General features: G+C 64.2%; 2 protein-coding genes and 2 long non-coding RNA genes across 10 annotated transcripts in view; 3 read left to right on the top strand and 1 right to left on the bottom strand.

The window, feature by feature from the left end:
• The window catches only part of LOC142599985 (erythroblast NAD(P)(+)--arginine ADP-ribosyltransferase-like), a 51320-nt gene extending 28633 nt beyond the window's left edge, over nucleotides 1-22687 (bottom strand). The window contains exons 1-4 of one of the 7 annotated variants that reach the window (XM_075742771.1): nucleotides 18851-18939; nucleotides 17687-18551; nucleotides 17338-17376; nucleotides 1567-1895 (exon numbers count right to left, since the gene is read on the bottom strand). In XM_075742771.1, the coding sequence (XP_075598886.1) occupies nucleotides 1813-1895; nucleotides 17338-17376; nucleotides 17687-18470 (906 nt within the window). In that variant the 5' untranslated portion in view covers nucleotides 18471-18551; nucleotides 18851-18939 and the 3' untranslated portion in view covers nucleotides 1567-1812. Of the gene's footprint in view, nucleotides 1-1566; nucleotides 1896-2002; nucleotides 2042-2351; nucleotides 3183-7485; nucleotides 7620-16907; nucleotides 17235-17337; nucleotides 17377-17686; nucleotides 18615-18850; nucleotides 18977-21558; nucleotides 21598-21906 lie in introns of those variants that run through there. The other 6 variants (XM_075742772.1, XM_075742770.1, XM_075742773.1 and 3 more) reach the window with 6 other exon arrangements.
• LOC142599989 (uncharacterized) lies at nucleotides 39-20288 on the top strand. The gene is made up of 3 exons (XR_012833477.1): nucleotides 39-112; nucleotides 314-379; nucleotides 20206-20288. It is a non-coding gene; the product is annotated as an uncharacterized LOC142599989 (long non-coding RNA).
• LOC104643557 (neuronal acetylcholine receptor subunit alpha-10-like) lies at nucleotides 11399-14488 on the top strand. The gene is made up of 4 exons (XM_075742805.1): nucleotides 11399-11491; nucleotides 12953-13107; nucleotides 13509-14041; nucleotides 14181-14488. Exons 1-4 carry the CDS (start codon nucleotides 11399-11401, stop codon nucleotides 14486-14488), a joined length of 1089 nt encoding a protein of 362 aa, XP_075598920.1.
• Nucleotides 15363-16132, top strand: LOC142599992 (uncharacterized). Its single transcript, XR_012833480.1, has 3 exons — nucleotides 15363-15477; nucleotides 15679-15745; nucleotides 16009-16132. It is a non-coding gene; the product is annotated as an uncharacterized LOC142599992 (long non-coding RNA).
• Nucleotides 22688-23629: the final 942 nt, after the last annotated feature.

Raw genomic sequence — 23629 nt, 5'->3', positions numbered from 1 at the left:
GCATGCCAGTGTGCCCAGCGCTGAGCCCCATCTGTGCCCGCAGGGACTCCGGGGTCCCCTGCCTGGCTCCTCCTGCCCCTGCTCTGCTGGGCCCTGGCCTCCGGCCGCATCGGTAACTGGGGGCTATGGGGGGGCTGCGGGGGGCACGGCCAAGTCCAGGCTCTGTGCCCTGCAAGGTGCCTCTGTGGGGGGCTGGGACTGAGCCATGCCCCTCGTCCCCTCTGTGGGACCCTGCCCTCCTGCCCACCCTGGAGATGGGGGGTCTTGGGGGGCAACTCTTGTCCCCCCGCCTCACCCGCTTCTGCTCCCCCAGGTGCCATGGCCCTGCAGCCCCCCAGCATCACTGTCCTGCAGACGCTGTCAGAGCCCCCCCGCCTGGGTGAGTGACCCCTGGGGGCATTGCAGGGGGGGCCTGGGGATGGGGGGCTGCGCTGACACCCCCGGCCGGGGGAGGACGGGGGGAGTTGGCCCTGGCAGATGAATGGGGTGCATCCTCCACCCTCAGCTGAGATTTTGGGGTGCTGGTGAGGTGGGGCACGTTCCCCCTTTGGTGGGGGCTGCACCTATGGTCAGGGTCAGGCTGGCCCAGGGGGCAGCGGGGCCCTGGCAGCCCCTCTGACCCTGCGTCCCGTCCGGCCTCAGGCGAGAGCGTGACGGTGTGGTGTGAGGTGGTGAGCAGACTCCCCGAGCTCACGCTGCTCTGCTGGCTGGGGAACGCCTCCTTCGTGGAGAAGCTGCACCCGGACGGGGCCGTGCGCAAGGGGACGATGCTGTGAGTACCGGGGTGGGGGGTCCCAGGGGTGCAGCGGGGCCACCCAGGGCTCTGGGACTGGCAGGGAGGGGAAGCCCTGGTCATGGGGACGTGATGCCTCCACAGAGGCCTGTCTCTGGGCCCTGCCGTGGGGTCCGCATGGCCCTGTGTCCACCACTCCCACTGTGCGGGGGTCTCCCGGCACCCCTGACCAAGGCAGGAGCGCTGCCCGTGCCGGCCCAGGGACCTGCCCGCAGCCAGCTGTGGGACCCCAGGGTTTATTAAAGCACATCAAGGCTGCCTGGTGTCGGCCGGTGTCACCCGTGTCCTGGGGATGGGGCTGTGCGCGGGTGCTGGGGGCACCTGTGGGGTGAGGAGGGAGGGAGAGGAGGAGGCTCTGGTGCGCACAGAGGGCAGGATCCATCCCTGACCCCCTCCCAGCCTGGCGAGGGGCTGGAGAGCCATGGACAGCCCTGCCCCTGCCCCTGCCCCTGCCCCTGCCCCTGCCCCTGCCCCTGCCCCTGCCCTGGGGATGCCTGGCCCCACGGCTGCACCCTGCACCAGAGGAGCAGGAGGAGGAGGAGGAGGAGGAGGAGGTGAAGGGCTGCAGGCAGGGGACAGAGCGCAGAAGGAGACACACACACCGCTCCGGAACCCTCGAGCAGGACCCGAGCTGTGGGCATCGCTCTGCGGGATGCTCTGGATTCGGGAGGGCTGGGGATGTGAGGGGGCTGGAGAAGACCCCGACTGCAGCCCCCCCCACCCCGAGCTGCCCCCAGCCCAGGGAGCCGCAGGAACCCCCGGAGACACCCCAGTCCCAGAGCAAATCTTTATTCCTGTGGGAGCCAGGGAAAGGTCTCGTCCTGGCTCTGCTGGTGTCCTGGGGCTGCTGGGGCACCCCAGGGCCAGTGGCACCATGGCACGGCTGAGCAGCGGGGCTGTCCCCGTGCCCCCAGCCCTCCTGCTGACCCGTCCTGTCCCGCCGGCTCCGTGAAGCTGGTGGCTCCCATTCCCGACCCCTTTCCCTCGCCGTGGTGCCGTGGCAGCGGTGGCATCTTGGCTCAGGATCCCACGGCGGCTGCCAGGGCCGCAGATGCCAGGAGGAACCCCCAGAGACGGGGGAGGTCCCCATGGATGCTCCTGCCTGGGGGTGCCAGAGAGGGGGAGTCAGGGGTAGCCTTGGGGTGGGGAGGGGGCAGGGGTCCTGGCAGGGGTCTGCCCTCCCCAGCTGCAGGGGGGCTCTGGGCTCACCTGCGCTGAAGACGCATGCCAGGGTCTTGCATCGCTTCTCTGCCAAAGAAAACAACCGTTTGCACGGCTGCTGCACGCAACGTACCGTGCCGCTCCTCGCCCCTCCCCAGCCGTGCCACGCTGTGCCATGCCACGCTGTGCCGTGCTCTGCCGCTAAGGGCCCCTTTGCAAACCCCAGGGGAGAGCGGCTGGGAGACGTGCAAGGATGCGCGTCCAAAGGCAAGCTGCCCCCCTCGCCCTCCCCACCATCGAGACCCCCTTTCCTGGCAGAGTTGGTGGGATGGGGCCACCCCCATTCCTGCACCCCACACCCCGATGGCGGGGAGGGACCGTCCCCACAGGCACTCACCTTTCACCCACTCGCAGTTGTAGGTGCTGCTTGCGCCCTGGGAGCGGAGCTGGATGAAGGCTCTGTTCCCATTGTGGGTGATGTTGGTGACCTCGAAGATCTCAAAAGGCGGGATGAGGACCTCCTCCTCATCGGTGAAGAAGGAGAAGCTGCTGATGAGGACACCGTAGCAGGTCTCCACCGAGAACAAGGTGTCCTTGCCGAACTTCAAGGCTTTGTCTTTCTGGAGGGAGGTGGAGGTGAACTGGCCAAAGCGGATGGATTGGTGCTGCTGGGCGGTGAAGCGGATACCCCGGATGCCCCGGTAGACGTGGTGGCATTTTTGGGGCTGGGCGTCCCGCAGGATACGCAGGGCCTCGCTCAGGAGGAAATGCAGCACCTTGAAGTGGAAGGTGTTCAGGTATTCCTCGTGGGAGCGCCCGGCCACACGCACGGCTGCATTGAACTTCGTGTACAGGTCGCACTGCCAGGTGTATGCCAGCAGGGCGACCGCATGCTCCGGCCGCAGCGCTGGCACACGGGAGACATGGTGCGGCTTGCTCTGCCATTCAGCGGCACCTTTCTTCCAGGCCTCGGCATAGTCCTTGTCGGTGAACTCGGTGCGGTTGAGCTCCTCCAGCTCCTTCTCCATCATGCGGCTGCAGCCCTGGTACTGGTCATCGAAGGAGCTGGGGGCCATGTCCAGCACCTTGAAGGGGTGTTGGTCTTGGCAGTGCTGGGGGCTGGCAGAGTCCAGGGTCCCGGACAGCAGCACCAAGCCCAGCACCAGGTGCTCCATGGCAGGCAGAGCCCCCCCAGGAGAAGCACCCAGCTGCCGCGGTGCCGTGGGCAGGGAAGTGGCCGGTTCCTCCGCAAGGGGCTGGGGAAGTGGGGGAGCGAGAGCAGGGTCAGCTCGGGGAGGGCGGCAGGGCCTGTGAGGGGGCTGCGGAGAGAAGCGGGGCAGGCTGGGCGAAAGCACCCCCAGTTGCATCCCCAGCCAGGGGCACCCCGCTCGGCACACCTCCCATCACCGGCCCAGACCCCGACCCCGTGACTTGCATTAAACCCTGCCAACGGGCGGGTGTCCCCAGCGCCTGGCACCATGGCCCTGGCAACTGCAGGTCTGCGGTGTCCCCCGCCGGGAGCAAACCCCTGGGGACCCCTCCCCAGCACTGGGGTCGGGGTGCTGCACCCCAGGTCCCGTGGCACCCGGCCCCTCGGCACCTGCCCGCTGCCAGAAGGAGAGGTGAGAATCGGCTGATCTTTCTTTTTATAGCAGCCCTGGCCAGGATTGCTGGGGCCCGGATCCAGCCCCCGCCTCCTGGTTATTTTTACCTTCCCACCCCCCGAGCACCCAGAGCAGCCGCTGCCCCCTCCTGCCCTGCAGCGTGGCTGTGGGGGACGGTCAGGAACCCCCCCGTGGGATAAATTGCCTTGGCTTTAAGCTGGGTGCGGGTGCCGTCCCGCCTCGCGGGGCTCTGCCTTTTCCTGCAGCACCTGACCCCAGCTCTGGCCCTGCTGACCCAGGGGTTCTGGGGTGGTGCGGAGGCTGGGGGACACAGCTGACCCCAGCTGGCTGAGGGGATGCTGCAGCCTACCTGCCGTCACACTTTTTCCTTTTTTTTTTCCTTTTTTTCCTTTTTTTCCCATTTTTTTCCTTTTTTTTCTCCCCCCCCCCCCCCCGTTTTTCCCCTTTGTTTTCCCTTTCTTTTCCACTTTTTTCCACTTTTTTCCCCTTTTTTCCCCTTTATTCCCCCTTTTTTCCCTCCTCCCCTCTCCCCTCCTCTGAAGCCCCCCCCAGGGTCCTGCTCCTGCCCAGCTCCATGGGGCTGCTCCTGCCAAGACCTGTGTCCTTGTCCACATCTGCAGCCATGTCCGCATCCATGTCCACCCCTGGCAGCTCCAGCTGGACCAGCACCTCCATCCTGGCCGGTGGGATAGTATGGCTCCCTGGGAAGGTCCCACAGCAGGAGCCCCCGCTGCCCCCCGCCACTCCCCACCGTTGGGCCAGGGAGTCGATGGAGGCCAGCGGGGCCCACCGGGACAAGCGCTCCCTGCTCCACCCCTCCCTGCTCCCCCTGCACAGGAGGAGAGACAAGGCACCCCGCTGCACCCCCTGCCCACGTGGGTCCTCCCCCAGCACCAGCGGTGGCCGTGGGTGCCCCATGAGGGTGGCTCGTCCTGAGCACCCCCCGTTCCCCGCAGAGCTGCAGGGTGGGAGCTCCACCAGCACCAGGGAAGAGGAGCCCCACAGCGGGACCCCCATGCCCACTGGGGCTGCCCCGGCTGCAGGGCTGAGGAGTCCCGGCCCCCCTGGGGCATGAGCTATAGAGAGAGACCTCGAGCTCTAGAGATGCACAGATAGAGCGGTACAGACAGACCGGCATACATACAGCTGCGTAGGCACCGCTGGCTGGCAGGACCCTGCTGCCCGAGTATGGAATACCCACCGGATCCCTTCTTCCTTTGACCAGTCTTGTACCACTGCAGCTGAAAAATGCTGAAACATGCGACCAGTTATCGCTTTGAATCCCCTCAAGAAGGGGAAGTGTACTAAACCACTCCTTCAGACTAAGGACTGTATTTTTCCCAGTGGCAGCCGTGACGGCAGCAGCCATGGGAGCTCCTGAAATGACCTCCACTCTCACCACTATGTATTTTTTACCCCCTGAGGGTCATAGTGGGCCACTGTAGTCGATCTGCCGGGTGTGCCACAGTGTTTTCTTGTCCCGGATATGCAGGGGAGGTGCCTTACTTGGATGGTCTTTGTTAAATTATAAACGACATCGTGAGCAGGCAGCTACCGCTCGATCACACGGCTTTACCGAGACGGGCCATCCTCGGGCTATACCTTCCCCATACAAATGGGCTCGCCCGCTGTGGCCTCGTTTCCCGTGCAGCCATTCAAGTAAGCGTTCCCATTTGTGGTCATCGCTCACGACATCCATGTCCTGTAGTGGGGTGAGGCTATCGATTTGTTGGTTGAAGTGGGCAGCGATAGGAGCTGATCAGTCCTGTCCTGTCACCCACCCAATACGCGACACCCTTTGTTCTCCTAGTTCTGCAATTGTTTCCAACTGTCAGCGGTTTGCCAGAGCGGGACTCTCTTTACCTGCCAGTCGTTGGCTGCTCAGAGACCCACTCGCTCTGTGGATCCCTTAAAACCAGCAGATGAGTCGGGATAGATATGGCTGGCGCCATGTCGGGCGGCCGGTAGGTCTGCCCTAAGCTCCCCTACTCGTGCGATTCCTTTACCTGTTCCTGTGCTTAACTTTTCCCCCGGGGCCACTTCCAGTGTCACCACCTTATACTTCCACTCATGGGTTTGCCTCTTAGATGGTGCATCAGTGAACCAGACCCCTTGAAGGTCTCTGCCTTCCTTCAGAGGAGGTGCCCCCTGAATCACAGACGCTTTGCTTGGCGGGATTTGCAATAACACCGTGCTGTCTCTGTCTTCCTGTAATTTAGATACTTTAATGCTGCCTTCTGTAACCGATGTGGTTTCATCGGTACCGTCCAGACAGGCGTACCATTTCCGGGCTGTAGGCTTCTGGGCAACGCCTGCACCCTCGCGCGCTGTATCCAGGAGATGGAAAGGCCCCCGAATGATCAGATCTGTCCTTTTCTTGCCTGTTCCACTCGCTTCACTGCTCGCACTAAGGACAGCGAGCCTTTGCAAGGTCTGACTATCTCATTTTGGTGGCATCGAAAGAGTGGGAGCTAAGCTCTCGCAGTCTCTCTGGCCCTTCTGGTCCCTTTGGCCACAGGTTACAATGGGAACATGCCCCGTGGCACTCCCATCGGCAAGGCTCTACGCCACAGGGCGTTACATTCCTTATCGAACTTGGGTCTGAACGCTGGTTTAGGCTTAGTGCTGTGGACCTGACAAACTCGTCGAGGAAGTGGTTCTGGGGGTTTCACGGTGGTCAATCCAATCCAGCCCATGCGGTGCCAATAATTCACTATTTCTTGTACAAACTCACTCCAGGTGGGTATCGGCGGATCCCTATAGTTGGGTCTCCCTGCTCAGGGTGCACGGTAAGGTCCAGCATTAGCCTCCTGAGTGGCTCGGACCCCATCCTGGACACTGGCTACATATGTCTTCAGGCTGTCCGTGAGGCCACGGATAAGGGGAGTTAATCATGCACATCAACACGTCCCTTGTACATCGCTTGAATGCAGGCTACCTTTTGTACAGACGCAGCCAAGTCAGAGAATCCTGATGTTTTGATAACAAGAGGATCTCTTCTTTCTTGCCAGCCCACTTGGCAGCCCACGTAGTTAATGAGTAGTTACGATTGCCCGGTGCAGCGGTTAAAAAAACTCCAGGGCCCCAATACCCTCCTGCTTCTTCCTCGCTCGGCAAGATTCGATCCTCCCCGTAAGGGAGACTCAACACACATATTCTGTCTCGGACTCCTCCGAGTTCCTGTAATACTTTTCCTGTAACTTTGCCAATTCAGCAGGACACCAGGGGACCGTGTGTACGGTTGTACGAACATCATCATCCCCTTTGTTTGTAGTTTCGGTTTTGATCAGTGGTCATATAGGCACGGGTTCTGGGGTAAGATCGGAATCTTCCACCAGTTCACCATTACCATTATCATTCCAGATGTCTCCATCCCATGTCTCGGGATCTGCACGGCGCATTAATTTGCAGACTTGTTTACCTGAGACTGAGAACAGCATTGATTTAGGAAGAGATTTCACTTTTCCTGCAGTTGTTTTTCTCACCCTTCTGCTCAGGCCAACAGCATTTCAAGTTCCCCATTCCCTGGTTTTAAGCCTTGGTTTTCAGTCTAAGGGCAACTACCCATGTCCCCAGTTTCTCTCTGGTTGTGTTCTCACTGGTCAAGGAGGTTTTCGATATCTCATTTTGTGGTTTCAAAGAGGCATATTCTACATCTGCAGTTCATTTAGGGGAAGGAGACCTTTGGCTTTCCTTTGCACACAAGACAAACAAGCCCCAACGCTGCACAAACAATTCCTTTGCCTTTACCTTTTTTAATCTTTTGCTCACTTCTCCATTGGTCCATCCGCTCTACCACATTGTCCTCATCTTTCCAAAATTTTTGGCCCCATTCTACTCCCACTCGGCAATCCTGTCCATGATGCCGTCCTGTCCCGCCGGCCCCGTGAAGCTGGTGGCTCCCATTCCCGACCCCTTTCCCTCGCCGTGGTGCCGTGGCAGCGGTGGCATCTCGGCTCAGGATCCCGTGGGGGCTGCCAGGGCCGTGGCTGCCAGGAATAACCCCCAGAGGCAGGGGGGTTCCCCATGGATGCTCCTGCCTGGGGGTGCCAGAGAGGGGGAGTCAGGGGTAGCCTTGGGGGGAGGGGGGCAGGGGTCCTGGCAGGGGTCTGCCCTCCCCAGCTGCAGGGGGGCCCTGGGCCCTCATCGGGGTAGAAGGAGAAGTTCCTGATGAGGGCACCGTAGCAGGTCTCCACCGAGAAGAAGGTCCCCTGGCCAAACTGCCAGGCTCACTTCTACACTGGTCCATCCACTCCACCACGTTGTCCTCATCTTTCCAAAATTTTTGGCCCCATTCTACTCCCACTCGGGATGGCGCGCACAGGTATTTTCGCCGCAGTTTATCCACGGCAATCCTGTCCATGATGCCAATTTTACTGTTGCGAAAAGAGTACGAGTCTCACACGTGGCTGAGGGGGGCCCTCCCGTCGAGTGCCCAGGTTCAGGGAGGACCCCCTTGCTTTCTCAACTCCTTCTCAGGAGCCGAGGTGCGGCTAGGTCCAGTCTAAGTCCCAGACTTGCTCAAGGGTTCACGTCTAAAGCGTTACGCGCGTGGCCACTTAGCAGAGTCCACGTTTGCCTGTCGGAGCCCTCTCAAGGACCTTCACTGAGACACTGTCGCAAAGTCGAAAAGACAGGTCATTTATTGGGGCGGCAGATGAAACAAGTTCAGAATTTCACCGATAAATACACTTAGTGCAAAAATCCAGCTGGACATAATAGTTCAGCGCTTTTGTTAAGTGTACTTTCCCGGGGGAACACCCGACACAGTCAGAGGCACAAGTCTTACCAAAGAGGCGTCCCTGCTTGGGGCGGGGGGGAGAGGTCCAGGCCCGTCGACCCGTTCTCATCCTCAAAATGGAGGGTTCTGAAAGCCAGATTTATACTGTTGGCAAGGTGGGGCTCAGTCAAGTATTGTGTGCCGACTGGCCCTTGACAAGGCTTGTTGTGCTGTTGACTGGAGGAGGGGAGCAGCGGAGAACGAAGGCGTTGGGTACAGAGGCTGTGAGGCCTCCCCTCAGCCCCCACGTCCCTTGGTTGGTTCCAGTGGCAGACCGTCAGGCACCACATCTGTCAAAAGGAGCAAGTCGCTCATCCCTCGCCTCTGGTCAGGACCCCTGCCTGGCCCCAGGGGCCCGCGGCCCCCCACCAGCACCCCCAGGACCTTCTCTGCCAAGCCGCTTTCCAGCCACGTGCCCCGGCCTGTGCTGGTGCCTGGCTTTGTTCCTCGCCGGGGCTGGACTTTGCCCTTGTGGAACTTGAGGAGGTGCCATTTCCCCAGCCCACCCAGGTCCCCAGACGCCAGCACACCCGCTGGGGCACCAGCCACCCCCACCCCCGGTTTTGTGGGTGCCAGTGGTGCCTGGTGCCAGCCCGTCCCCGCCGGGGTCGAGCACTGAGGGGGTTGCTCCCTCAGCCATGGGATGGGCAGTAGAACCACAGCATTAGGGATAGAGAAAATATTTATTTTCATAACACTGCAGATGCAGGGGTGCCCCAGGGGGGTTCCCGGCCCCGCATGCCCCCGGCAGCTCAGTAGCCAGGGAACCTGCTGCTCTTCTGGGACCAGCGCTGCCACCACGGGGGCTTGCAGAAGCGGATGTGGAGGGGCCGGCAGCGGCGTCTCCACCAGGCCTTGAGGCAGCGCCAGAGCCGGGCGCAGCCCTCCCGCAGGCACCGTCCTGCCCGGCACAGCCTTGGGGCTGCCCGGCCACACGCCCGGCCCGGGGGGACCTGCTGCTGGGCACCACGCTCTGCCAGGGTGCTCCTGCCTGGCCCCACGGGGTTGCTGCTCTCTAGGCCCACGGAGCCGTGCCTCTTCACTTCCATGGGGCTCCTCCTGCCCAGCTCCATGGGGCTGCTTCTGCCCAGCTCTGTGGGGCTTCTCCTGCCCAGCTCTATGGGGCTTCTCCTGTCCAGTTCCATGGGGCTCATTCTGCCCGGCTCCATGGGGCTTCCTCTGCCCGGCTCTTTAGGGCTTCTCCTATGCAGCTCCGTGGGGCTGCTCCTGCCCAGCTCCTCAAGGCTTCTCCTGCCCTGTTCCACTGGGCTCTGCCTGCCCAGCTCCATGGGGCTTCTCCTGCCCAGCTCCCTGGGGCTGCTTCTGCCCTGCTCCATGGGGCTGCTCCTGCCCAGCTCCTCAAGGCTTCTCCTGCCCTGCTCCATGGCGCTGCTTCTGTCTGCACCTGTGTCTTTGTCCTTTGCCATGTCCCCATCCGCAGCCTTGTCCATGGCCACGTCCTCATCCACCCACGGCAACTCCGCTTGAAGGCACTGGGCCCACGCTCTGGTCCCACCGCAGGCTACCGCCGCCCCCCCTTGCCACAGGGCCAGATCCGTCTGCAGCTGCTTGCATTGCTGTTCGGTCACTGCCTGGGTGTCCCGGAGAGTGCGGATGAGGTCGAGGACAAGCTGCCCCTTGGCCGTGGCCATGGCTGAGTGGCTGCTGAGGGGCGGCTCCACGTCCACGGGGCTCTGCGGCCTGTCCCTGCCCTCCCCAGGGACCCGCTCTTGCTCTGTCCGCGGGGGCAGCTCCAGCGGGGGGTCCTGGCCAAGGGCTGGCCCTGGCTCTGCCACCGGCCCCTCGGCAGCCTTGGGGGGCCCCGGGCGGGTGAGCGCTGCCAGCTCCGCCATCGCACCATGCCAGGGCTCCGGGAAAGAATAGAGGGAGCTGAGGGAAGAGGACCTGCTCCCTGACAGGGAGCCCAGGGAGTCCATGGAGGCCAGCGGGGCCCACCGGGACAGGCGCTTCCTGCTCGGAGCCTCTGTGTTGTCCCTACAGAAGAGGAGAAGGAAGAGACCTGCTGCACCCCAGCCCCTCCGGTGGGACCTGCGGGCAGCACCCCCCCCATGGCCGGTGGGAAGGGCTGCCCAATGCAGGCAGGGGCAGGGCACGGGGCGAGGGTCTGGGGCAGGATCTGGGGGTCTCCCCAGCACTCACCACGTCTCCAGGGTCACCGTAGGCTTCCCTACTCCTCCGTCTGCCAGGGTAGAAGCTGCTGAGGGATGAGACAGAGTGAGCGGCCGGCAGCCCCCAGCACAGCCCTGGGGCGGGGCTGCTGTGGAGTGTTGGCTGTTTGCAGGGCGCTCGGTGCCGGGGCCACTCACCACTCTGCTTCTCTGGCTGGGCTCTGGCCATGCTCGTCCGACGCTTCGACTTCTTCCACCACTTCTGCAAGACCCCCAGAAGTGGGGTGAGATGGGAACAGCTCCCAGCCCCACACCACAGTCCCCCACGACACCCCACCCCACCCCACGCCACCCCACCCCACCCCATGGTGTGCCGCGGTGCGTGCAGTGTGGTGTGGTGCAACGGTCACCTACCCGGAGCCGCTTGGCCCGCAGCATGGCAGAGATCAGGCTCAGCTGCAGCACGAGCATCAGGAGCGGCAACAGCTCAGGCAAGGTGGGGATGTTGGAGCGCCCCATGGCACCGGCTGCGGTGCGGCCCTGGCACTCCTGTCACCAGCACAGGCCCGCGGTGCGGGTCCCCGATGACTTCCTGGGTCCCCAGTGAGGGGACCCCCAACACTGCTGGTGTGGCAGAGGCTGAGGCTGCAGTCTGCCGAGACAAGGCCAGACTACCATGCACAGCGCCTGCTGCCTGCTCCCACGGGGCCCCTGCGCCCCCTTTTAATACTACAGCAGGCAGAGCCCCCCATTGTGACACGGGGCGCAGGCGGAGCCCCGCCTTTGTGACAGCGGGCAGCACCCCGTGCCCTTCCCGGGCGGTGTGGACAGATGCGAGGGACTCAGGAGGGGCTGGGACGTCCCCCTGGAAATCAGGGGTGGCAGCTGATGGAAACCCAGTGTCTGCAGGATGGGGGACCCTGGCGGGACTTCAGAGGAGGGGGAGAAGGAGAAGGCAAAGGCGAAGGCGAAGGCAAAGGAGAAGGAGAAGGAGAAGGAGAAGGCAATGCCAGACACGTTACAGCATCCCCTCGGCCAGCCGAGGGTTAAACACCACGTCCCGTCTGCCCCAGCTTCTCCGCTCCCTGCTGGGGCTCTGGGGCCAGGCACGGCCCTGGGCTCCTGACGCGTTTCGGTGCTCCGCATTGCGTGGGATTTTGCCCCCTGGCGGGCTCCCTGCCCGGCCCCCGAGGGAGGGGTGCAGGGACCAAGCGGTTGCTTCGTCCCCATTTCGGATGGCTCAGGTGTGCTGCAAAACATGCCCTGGTGATGGTGCCTATAAAGGAGCTGGGAGAGACCTCGGGGACACCCTGCAGCTGTGTGGGATGACGGCATGGGGCTGGGGGCTTCGTTCTGGGGCACCCCCCTCCCCAGCCTCGCGGGTGAGCACTGCCGAGATGGGTTGGTGCTCCGTCCCATTCACTGCACTGAACGTTAGGACGGGATGCAAATTCACAGAATCCCAGACTGGTGGGGGCTGGCAGGGACCTCTGGAGATCACCTAGTCCAACCCCCTGCCAGAGCAGGATCACCCAGAGCAGGTCGCACAGGATGGCGTCCAGGCGGGTTTGGAATCTCTCCAGAGAAGGAGACTCCACAACCTCTCTGGGCAGCCTGTCCCAGGGCTCGGTCACCCACAGAGGGAAGAAGTTTTTCCTCACGGTCAGGTGGAACTTCCTGTGGTCCAGTTTGTGCCCGTTGCCCCTTGTCCTGTCGCTGGGCACCACTGAGAAGAGTCTGGCCCCTTCCTCTTGACACCCACCCTTTAGATATTGAGAAGTGTGGATCAGATCCCCTCTCAGGCTTCTCTTCCCCAGGCTAACCAGCCCCAGCTCTCTCAGCCTTTCCTCACACCAGAGATGCTCCAGGCCCCTCCTCATCCTCGCAGCCCTCCCCTGGACTCTCCCCAGTAGTTCCCTGTCTGTCTGGAACTGGGGAGCCCAGACCTGGACACAGAACTCCAGCTGTGGCCACACCAGGGCAGAGCAGAGCAGAGGGGGAGGACAACATCCCTCGACCTGCAGGCCACGCTCTTCTCCATGCACCCCAGGACACCTTTGGCCTTCTTGGCCACGAGGGCACGCTGCTGGTTATGGAGATCTTCTTGTCCACCAGCACTCCCAGGTCCTTCTCCGCGGCGCTGCTTCCCAGCAGGTCACCCCCAACCTGTACTGGTGCTGGGGTTATTCCTCCCTGGGTGCAGGACCCTACCCTTGCCCTTGTTGAATTTCAGTTGGTTCCTCTCCGCCCAACTCTCCGGCCTGTCCACATCTCGCTGAATGGCAGTGCAGCCTCCTGCTGTGTCAACCAGTCCTCCCAGTTCTGTATGGTCAGCAAACTTGCTGAGGGGGACACTCTGTCCCCTCGTGCAGGTCATGGATGAATATGTTGAACAAGACGGGACCCAGCACTGACCCTTGGGGCACAGGGTCCATCCCCCGTGCCCACCCTCTCCCCTCGGCAGGACGAGAGGAACCAGGTCCTCACCTCCTACCTGTGGGTCCGCCAGGCCTGGCTCGACGCCCACCTCACCTGGGACAAGGACGCCTACGACGGCATCGACAGCATCCGCATCCCCAGCAGCTACGTCTGGCGGCCAGACATCATCCTCTACAACAAGTGGGTTGTGCTCAGCCCCCTGCACTGCTCCCGGAGCTGGGGGGGATCAGGCTGGTGCTGTTGGGGGCTACACGCCATATTGGCATCCTCAGGGCTGCGCAGCTGCACAAGCGGGAGGTCCTGGTGTGGGTGACACAGGGAGATGGTCACCCCGACTGGGTGACAAGTTGTGGCCGGGGGGTGCAGGGGGGGCTGGCAGCAGCGAGCTGTGCCTGGCACCGACCTGCCGGTTGGGATAGGCCACCATGGGGGCGGCTGGTGCACAAAGCTCCCTCTTCGGGGAGCAGGGTGATGCGGGGAGAGGACACGGCGTTGGGGGAAGCGCTTGGCCCTGGCCCTGCAGACCCTTGCTCCACGTGGGGCTCGGGGCTGTCCCGGCCCCACAGCCGTCCCTCCCCCAGCGCCAACAACCACTTTGGCAGTTCGATGGAGACCAACGTGGTGCTGCGTTCTGACGGGCACATCGTGTGGGACTCGCCCACCATCACCAAGAGCTCCTGCAAGGTGGACGTCTCCTACTTCCCCTTTGACGGGCAGAGGTGCCGACTCACCTTCGGCTCCTGGACCTATAAAGGGAACCAGATCGACCTCCGCAACCAGCTGGACACGGGGCACCTGACAGATTTCGTGGAGAATGCGGAGTGGGAGGTGCTGGGCATGCCGGCCACAAGGAACGTCATCACCTATGGCTGCTGCTCCGAGCCCTACCCCGACGTCACCTACACCCTGCTCCTCCGCCGCCGCACCTCCTTCTGCATCTTCAACCTGCTCCTGCCCTGCATCATGGTCTCCTTCCTGGCGCCCCTCGGCTTCTACCTGCCAGCCGACTCGGGGGAGAAGGTCTCGCTGGGGGTGACGGTGCTGCTGGCCCTCACTGTCTTCCAGCTGCTGGTGGCAGAGAGCGAGCCGCCCTCGGAGAGCGTCCCGCTCATTGGTGAGCCTCGATGGTGCCCAGGACCAGGGCGTCTGTGCCGGGGTGATGGGCAGCACCCATGGGTGGCTGCGGTGCGCGGAGGCGGGTGTGCGGGTCTCTGTCCCCTCCACCGCAGCATCACGGCCCGTTGCCCACACAGGGAAGTACTACATCGCCACCATGACCATGATCACGGCCTCCACCGCGCTGACCATCTTCATCATGAACGTCCACCACTGCGGCCCGGGGGCCCGGCCTGTGCCCCCCTGGGCCAGGCGGCTCATCCTCCACCACATGGCCCGGCTCTGCTGCGTCTACGAGGTGGGCGAGAGCTGCAAGAGCCCCCAGCGGGCACCATATGGGCGGGCGGGCAGGGGGGATGCCGGCATGCCGGGCGAGAGTCCTGAGGAAGGGGAGGTGGGCGCTAAGGCAGGGGGCCAACTGGGGCTGCACCAGCTGCAGGGCTGAGGGGTCCCGGCCCCCCAGGCAGCTGCGCCAGGGCATGTGCCCATGTCCCCCCATTGCACCCTGCGCCCCTGGAAATAAACCCTGGAGCGTGTTTCCTGCCTCTCCTGCCTGGGGATCGGGGGAGGGTCACGGGGCTTCACTGCATCACCGGCACCAGCGGGCGTGGGCTGGGGGTGTGCACGGAGTGGGCAGCAAAGCGGTGTGGGACCCTTCTCTCCGTGGGGCCGTGCCCGGTCCTTGCAGCCTCATCTGGAGCCGTGCAGAGGTGGGAGGGCTGGGCAGAGCCTTTCCCTGCGTGGATGTGGATGGATAGATGGATGGATAGATAGATGGCATCGTCTGCCACCCCGACAGCCAGGGGACACGGGGCTGGGGGGGGGGCGTGGGGCAAAGGAGGGAGGGAGGTGGTCTCACTGAGCTGTGGGGCGCAGCCCAGGGGGACCCCCCAGGAAGTGGCACGAAGCGCAGGGGGCGCAGGGAGACACAGGGTGCCGTCCCGGGGGGCAGCGGGTACATCCCGGGGGGCTCGGGGAAGGGCGGGACATGGGGATGCAGGGCCCACAGACACGGAGGGGCCGGGGCGGTGGCTGGGCTGGGGGCGGCTCCCGGTGAGTCACAGAGCTCCCGCCTGCTGCCCATAAAACGCCACCCGGATCTGAGGAGGGGGGGCGGGCAACAGCCGGAGCTGGGGGGACCCGGGAGCGGGAACTAGCCCGGTGCCTGGGGGGAGCATTCTGGAGACTGGGGATGCTGGGGGGGGGATCCTGGGGGGATGGGACCATGGCCAGCTGGGGGGATGCTGGAGAGAGGGACACCATGGCCAGCTGGGGGGATGCTGGTTGGGGGTGCTAGGTGGCCTGTCCTGGGCTTGGGGGGTGCATGCCGGTGTGCCCAGCGCTGAGCCCCATCTGTGCCCGCAGGGACCCCGGGGTCCCCTGCCCGGCTCCTCCTGCCCCTGCTCTGCTGAGCACTGGCCTCCTGCCACACCAGTAACTGGGGTCTGTGGGGGGGCTGTGGGGGGCACGGCCAAGTCCAGGCTCTGTGCCCTGCAAGGCGCCTGTGTGGGGGGCGGGGACTGAGCCGTGCCCCTCATCCCCTCTGTGGGACCCTGCCCTCCTGCCCACCCTGGAGATGGGGGGTCTTGGGGGGCAACTCTTGTCCCCCCGCCTCACCCGCCTCTGCTCCCCCAGGTGCCATGGCCCTGCAGCCCCCCAGCATCACTGTCCTGCAGACGCTGTCAGAGCCCCCCCCGCCTGGGTGAGTGACCCCTGGGGGCATTGCAGGGGGGGCCTGGGGATGGGGGGCTGCACTGAGACCCCCGGCTGGGGGAGGACGGGGGGAGTTGGCCCTGGCAGACACGTGGGGTGCATCCTCCACCCTCAGCTGAGATTTTGGGGTGCTGGTGAGGTGGGGCACGTTCCCCCTTTGGTGGGGGCTGCACCTATGGTCAGGGTCAGGCTGGCCCAGGGGGCAGCGGGGCCCTGGCAGCCCCTCTGACCCTGCGTCCCGTCCGGCCTCAGGCGAGAGCGTGACAGTGCGGTGCGAGGCGGTGAGCAGCCTCCCCGAGCTCACGCTGCTCTACTGGCTGGGGAACGGCTCCTTCGTGGAGAAGCTGCACCCGGACGGGGCCGTGCGCGAGGGGACGGTGCTGTGAGTACCGGGGTGGGGGGTCCCAGGGGTGCAGCGGGGCCACCCAGGGCTCTGGGACTGGCAGGGAGGGGAAGCCCTGGTCGTGGGGACGTGATGCCTCCACAGAGGCCTGTCTCTGGGCCCTGCCGTGGGGTCCGCATGGCCCTGTGTCCACCACTCCCACTGTGCGGGGGTCTCCCAGCGCCCCTCAACAAGGCAGGAGCGCTGCCCGCGCCGGCCCAGGGACCTGCCCGCAGCCGGCTGTGGGACCCCAGGGTTTATTAAAGCACATCAAGGCTGCCTGGTGTCGGCCGGTGTCACCCATGTCCTGGGGATGGGGCTGTGCGTGGGTGCTGGGGGCACCTGAGGAGTGAGGAGGGAGGGAGAGGAGGCGGCTCTGGTGCGCGCAGAGGGCAGGATCCATCCCTGACCCCCTCCCAGCCTGGCGAGGGGCTGGAGAGCCATGGACAGCCCTGCCCCTGCCCCTGCCCCTGCCCTGGGGATGCCTGGCCCCACGGCTGCACCCTGCACCAGAGGAGCAGGAGGAGGAGGAGGAGGAGGAGGAGGAGGTGAAGGGCTGCAGGCAGAGGACAGAGCCCAGGAGGAGACACACACACCCCTCCGGACACCTCGAGCAGGACCCGGGCGGCGGGCATCGCTCTGCGGGATGCTCTGGATGCGGGAGGTCTGGGGATGTGAGGGGGCTGGAGAAGACCCCGGCTGCAGCCCCCCCACCCCGAGCTGCCCCCCAGCCCAGGGAGCCGCAGGAACCCCCGGAGACACCCCAGTCCCAGAGCAAATCTTTATTCCTGTGGGAGCCAGGGAAAGGTCTCGTCCCGGCTCTGCTGGCGTCCTGGGGCTGCCGGGGCGTCCCAGGGCCGGTGCCACCATGGCACGGCTGAGTAGTGGGGCTGTCCCCGTGCCCCCAGCCCTCCTGCTGACCCGTCCTGTCCCGTCGGCCCCGTGAAGCTGGTGGCTCCCATTCCCGACCCCTTTCCCTCGCCGTGGTGCCGTGGCAGCGGTGGCATCTTGGCTCAGGATCCTGTGGCAGCTGCCAGGGCCATGGCTGCCAGGAATAACCCCCAGAGGCAGGGGAGGTCCCCGTGGATGCTCCTGCCTGGGGGTGCCAGAGAGGGGGAGTCAGGGGCAGCCTTGGGGAGGGGGGCAGGGGTCCCGGCGGGGGTCTGCCCTCCCCAGCTGCAGGGGGGCTCTGGGCTCACCTGCGCTGAAGACGCATGTCTGGTTCTTGCATCGCTTCTCTGCCAAAGAAACCAACCGTTTGCACGGCTGCTGCACGCAACGTACCGTGCCGCTCCTCGCCCCTCCCCAGCCGTGCCACGCTGTGCCATGCCACGCTGTGCCGTGCTCTGCCGCTAAGGGCCCCTTTGCAAACCCCAGGGGAGAGCGGCTGGGAGACGTGCAAGGATGCGTGTCCAAAGGCAAGCTGCCCCCCTCGCCCTCCCCACCATCGAGACCCCCTTTCCTGGCAGAGATGGTGGGATGGGGCCACCCCCATTCCTGCACCCCACACCCCGGTGTTGGGGAGGGACCGTCCCCCCAGGAATTCACCTTTTACCCACTCGCAGTTGTAGGTGCTGCTTGCGCCCTGGGAGCGGAGCTGGATGAAGGCTCTGTTCCCGTTGTGGGTGACGCTGGTGACCTCGAAGATCTCAAAAGGCGGGATGAGTACCTCCTCTTCCAGAGGGAAGAAGGAGAAGTTCCTGATGAGGACACCGTAGCAGGTCTCCACCGAGAACAAGGTGTCCTGGCCGAAGTGCTGGGTGCTGTCATTCCGTAGGGAGGTGGAGGTGAACTGGCCAAAGCGGATGGATTGGTGGTGCCGGGCGGTGAAGTGGATGTCTACACCCCGGTAGACGTGGTGGCATTTTTGGGGCTGGGCGTCCCGCAGGATACGCAGGGCCTCGCTCAGGAGGAAATGCAGCACCTTGAAGTGGAAGGTGTTCAGGTATTCCTCACGGGAGCGCCCGGCCACACGCACGGCTGCATTGAACTCCCGGTGCAAGGGGCCCTGCAGGGTGTATGCCAGCAGGGCAACCACCTGGTCCAGCCGCACCGCCTGCCGCTGGGCGACGCGGCCCCACTGTCTCCGCCATTCAGCAGTGGCTTGGCTCCAGGTCTCCCTGTAGACTCTGTTGTTGGCGAACTCGGTGCGGTTGAGCTTCTCCAGCTCCTCCTCCATCATGCGGCTGCAGCCCTGGTACTGGTCATCGAAGGAGCTGGGGGCCATGTCCAGTGCCACCTTCTTGAAGGGGTCGAGGTCTCGCCAGTGCCGGGGGCTGGCAGAGTCCAGGGTCCCGGACAGCAGCACCAAGCCCAGCACCAGGTGCTCCATGGCAGGCAGAGCCCCCCCAGGAGAAGCACCCAGCTGCCGCGGTGCCGTGGGCAGGGAAGCGGCCGGTTCCTCCGCAAGGGGCTGGGGAAGTGGGGGAGCGAGAGCAGGGTCAGCTCGGGGAGGGCGGCAGGGCCTGTGAGGGGGCTGCGGAGAGAAGCGGGGCAGGCTGGGCGAAAGCACCCCCAGTTGCATCCCCAGCCAGGGGCACCCCGCTCGGCACACCTCCCATCACCGGCCCAGACCCCGACCCCGTGACTTGCATTAAACCCTGCCAACGGGCGGGTGTCCCCAGCGCCTGGCACCATGGCCCTGGCAACTGCAGGTCTGCGGTGTCCCCCGCCAGGAGCAAACCCCTGGGGACTCCCAGCAAAAAGTGTTACCTGTGCCCCGCGCCAGGGTCGGGGTGCTGCTCCCCGGGTCCCGTGGCACCCAGACCCTCGGCACCCGCCCGCTGCCAGAAGGAGAGGTGAGAATCGGCTGATCTTTCTTTTTATAGCAGCCCTGGCCAGGATTGCTGGGGCCCGGATCCAGCCCCCGCCTCCTGGTTATTTTTACCTTCCCACCCCCCGAGCGCCCAGAGCAGCCGCTGCCCCCTCCTGCCCTGCCGCGTGGCTGTGGGGGACGGTCAGGAACCCCCCGTGGGATAAATTGCCTTGGCTTTAAGCTGGGTGCGGGTCCCATCCCGCCTCGCGGGGGCTCTGCCTTTTCCTGCAGCACCTGACCCCAGCTCTGACCCTGCTGATCCGGGGCCGGGTGCTTGCACTGACCCCCCCATCACGCTGCTGAGGACGGGGCAGGTTGTGGCACAGGTGGTGCGGAGGCGAGGGGCATCTGCGGCGCTTCAGCCCTTGCCCGCAGCCCCTGGGTTTGGAGGGGCTTAGAAGGCAGGAGGCAGGGCAGGGTGCAGGCAGCAGGGCTGGGGACAGCCCGGTCCCTGCCCGCTCCGGCACGAGCGGCTCTGGGCCAAGGGAGCGGCCCCGTCGCGGTGCTTACAGACACAGGGACAGGGGTGGCAAAGCCCAGGGGGCCCGGACCCCCCACTGCGAGGGGTCTTCCTGTAGGACCACCTGGGGAGAAATGGGGAGAGAGGAGCAGGAGCCTCCGGGGAGAGATGAGCACAGCAGCTGTGTCCCTCCCTGGGGGCCCCCATGTCAGCACTGGGGAGGCAGCCTGCAGACAGGTCCCTGGCCTCACTGCCGAGCAGAAGTCAAACCCCAAAACCTCATCACAGCAGTGCAGGGTCATCCCAAACTGGGCGGATATGGCGCCCTCTCCCACCATGAGCAGCACCGGTACCACCGCTCCCCCACACCCTTCCCTTGAGCAGGGACCCCTCTCCAGGTTACAGTACCAAGACACCCCGTACCCGACACAGGCACCGACGGGCTGCCATGTGGCATTTTTTGCACGTCTGCGCCATTCGAGATCCGTATAGGAAGCTTACACCATCAACTTTGCATCCCGTCCTAACGTTCAGTGCAGTGAATGGGAAGGAGCGCCAATCTGTCTTGGCTCTGCTGGCCTCCATAGACTCCCTGGGCTCCTTGGCAGGGAACAGGTCCTCTTCGCTGGGCTCCCTCTACTCCTTCCTGGTGTGATGGCAGATCTGGCAGTGCTCGCCTGCTCATGACCCCCCAGAACCCCAAGGCTGTTGAGGGGCAGGTGGCGGAGCCAGGGCCAGCCCTTGGCCAGGATCCCCTGTTGTTGCTGCCCCTGGCATCCCGTCCGGCCTCAGGCGAGAGCGTGACGGTGTGGTGCGAGGCGGTGAGCAGCCTCCCCGAGCTCACGCTACTCTACTGGCTGGGGAACGGCTCCTTCGTGGAGAAGCTGTACCCGGAAGGGGCCGTGCGTGAGGGGACGGTGCTGTGAGTACTGGGGTGGGGGGTCCCAGGGGTGCAGTGGGGCCGGATGGGGCTCTGGGGCTGGCAGGGAGGGGCAGTCCTGGTCATGGGTGTAGGGACGTGATGCCTCCACAGAAGCCTGTCTCTGGGCCCCGCCGTGGGATCTGCATGGCCCCGCATCTGCCCGCCCCACTGTGCGGGGGTCTCCCGGCACCCCTGACCAAGGCAGGAGCGCTGCCCGCGCCGGCCCAGGGACCTGCCCGCAGCCGGCTGTGGGACCCCAGGGTTTATTAAAGCACATCAAGGCTGCCTGGTGTCGGCCGGTGTCACCCGTGTCCTGGGGATGGGGCTGTGCGTGGGTGCTGGGGGCACCTGTGGGGTGAGGAGGGAGGGAGAGGAGGAGGCTCTGGTGCGCGCAGAGGGCAGGATCCATCCCTGACCCCCTCCCAGCCTGGCAAGGGGCTGGAGAGCCATGGACAGCCCTGCCCCTGCCCCTGCCCCTGCCCCTGCCCCTGCCCCTGCCCTGGGGATGCCTGGCCCCATGGCTGCACCCTGCACCAGAGGAGCAGGAGGAGGAGGAGGAGGAGGAGGAGGAGGTGAAGGGCTGCAGGCAGGGGACAGAGTCCAGGAGGAGACACACACACCCCTCCGGACACCTCGAGCAGGACCCGGGCGGCAGGCATCGCTCTGCGGGATGCTCTGGATGCAGGAGGTCTGGGGATGTGAGGGGGCTGGAGAAGACCCCGGCTGCAGCCCCCCCACCCTGAGCTGCCCCCAGCGCAGGGAGCTGCAGGAACCCCCAGAGACACCCCAGTCCCAGAGCAAATCTTTATTCCTGTGGGAGCCAGGGAAAGGTCTCGTCCCGGCTCTGCTGGCGTCCTGGGGCTGCCGGGGTGTCCCAGGGCCGGTGGCACCATGGCACGGCTGAGTAGTGGGGCTGTCCTCGTACCCCCAGCCCCCCTGCTGACCCGTCCTGTCCCGCCGGCCCCATGAAGCTGGTGGCTCCCATTCCCGAACCCTTTCCCTCGCCGTGGTGCCGTGGCAGTGGTGGCATCTTGGCTCAGGATCCCGTGGGGGCTGCCAGGGCCGCAGCTGCCAGGAGGAAACCCCAGAGGTTGGGGGGGTCCCCATGGATGCTCCTGCCTGGGGGTGCCAGAGAGGGAGAGTCAGGGGCAGCCAGGGGGGAGGGGGCAGGCGTCCCAGCGGGGGTCTGCCCTCCTCAGCCGCAGGGGGGACTCTGGGCTCACCTGCGCTGAAGACGCATGTCTGGTTCTTGCATCGCTTCTCTGCCAAAGAAACCAACCGTTTGCACGGCTGCTGCACACAGCGTGCCATGCCGCTCCTCGCCCCTCCCCAGCCGTGCCACGCTGTGCCATGCCACGCTGTGCCGTGCTCTGCCGCTAAGGGCCCCTTTGCAAACCCCAGGGGAGAGCGGCTGGGAGACGTGCAAGGATGCGTGTCCAAAGGCAAGCTGCCCCCCTCGCCCTCCCCACCATCGAGACCCCCTTTCCTGGCAGAGTTGGTGGGATGGGGCCACCACCACTCCTGCACCCCACACCCCGGTGTTGGGGAGGGACTGACCCCCAGGAATTCACCTTTCACCCACTCGCAGTTGTAGGTGCTGCTTGCGCCCTGGGAGCGGAGCTGGATGATGGTTCTGTTCCTGTTGTGGGTGATGTTGGTGACCTTGAAGATCTCAAAGGGTGGGATGAGGACCTCCTCCTCCGTGGGGAATAAGGAGAAGTTCCTGACCGGCACACCATAGCAGGTCTCCACCGAGAAGAAGGTGTGCTTGCCGAAGCGCTGGGCAATGTCTTTCCGTAGGGAGGTGATGGTGAATTTGCCGAAGCGGATGGATTGTTGGTGCCGGGCGGTGAAGCGAACGTCTACACCCCAGTAGACGTGGTGGCATTTTTGGGGCTGGGTGTCCCGCAGGACACGCAGGGCCTCGCTCAGGAGGAAATGCAGCACCTTGAAGTGGAAAGCACACAGGTATTCCTCACGGGAGCGCCCAGCCACACGTACAGCCACATCAAACTCACGGAACACGTTGCTATCCAGGATATATGCCATCAGGGCGACCGTATGGTCCGGCTGCAGCACTGGCAGCTCACGGATGCGGGTCTTCCATCTCTGCCATTCAGTAGTGGCATAGGTCCAGGCCCTGGCGTAGACTCTGTTGTTGGCGAACTCAGTGCGGTTGAGCTCCTGCAGCTCCTCCTCCATCATGTGGCTGCAGCCCTGATACTGGTCATCGAAGGAGCTGGGGGCCATGTCCAGCACCTCCTTGATGGTGTTGAGGTCTCGCCAGTGCCGGGGGCTGGCAGCAGCCAGGGTCCGGGACAGCAGCACCAAGCCCAGCACCAGGTGCTCCATGGCGGGCAGAGCCTCCCCAGGAGAAGTGCCCAGCTGCCACAGGCAGGGAAGCAGCCGGTTCCTCGGCAAGCGGCTGGGGCAGTGGGTGTGGTGGTTTAACCTTGGCTGGACACCAGGTGCCCACCCAGCTGCTCTATCACTCCCCTCCTCAGCAGGGCAGGGTGGGGAGAAAAATAACATGGAAAAAAACAACCCCAAACTCGTGACTCAAAATAAAGTTTAATACAGCAAAAGGCTGGAAGCATGGAAGCAAAGCAGGAGCAGAAGATTATTCTCTACTTCCCATCAGCAGGCGATGTCTGGCCACTTCCTGGGACGCAGGGCTTCAGTACGCATAGCGGTTGCTCCAGACGACAAACATTGTAGAAAAACCCACGCATGCTCCCAGTTCCTCCCCCTGTCTCTCAGCTTCTTATTGCTGAGCAGCCATCATCTGGTATGGAATAGCTCTTGGGTCAGTTGGGGTCAGCTGTCCTGGCTGTGTGCCCTCCCAAGATCTTGCCCACCCCCAAGCTACTGCTGTGGCCAGGGAGGGGGAGAAATGTTGGAGAGAGCGCCTGGATGTGTGCCGGCACTGCTCAGCAGTAGCCAAACCGCTGGGTGTTACCAACATCTTGCTGGCTACTGGGAATGAGTGGGAAAAGCACCCCATTGTGAGTCGCCCAGAGGCTCTGTGCATCCTGAGGATAGACTACCTCAGGAGAGGGTATTTCAAGGAACCAAAAGGGTACCGGTGGGCTTTTGGAATAGCTGCCTTGGAGACAGGGGAAATTGAACCATTGTCTACTTTGCCTGGTCTCTCGGAGGACCCTTCTGTTGTGGTGTTGCTCAAGTTTGAAGAACAACAGGTACCAATAGCTACCACAGCGGTGCACTGGTGGCAATACTACACCAACCGATACTTGCTGATTCCCATCCATAAGCTAATTCGTCAACTGGTGA

This window comes from Balearica regulorum, chromosome 1 (genome assembly GCF_011004875.1).
Source record: "Balearica regulorum gibbericeps isolate bBalReg1 chromosome 1, bBalReg1.pri, whole genome shotgun sequence".
NCBI lineage: Eukaryota > Metazoa > Chordata > Aves > Gruiformes > Gruidae > Balearica > Balearica regulorum.
This window is presented reverse-complemented; position numbering and strand designations above follow the sequence as displayed.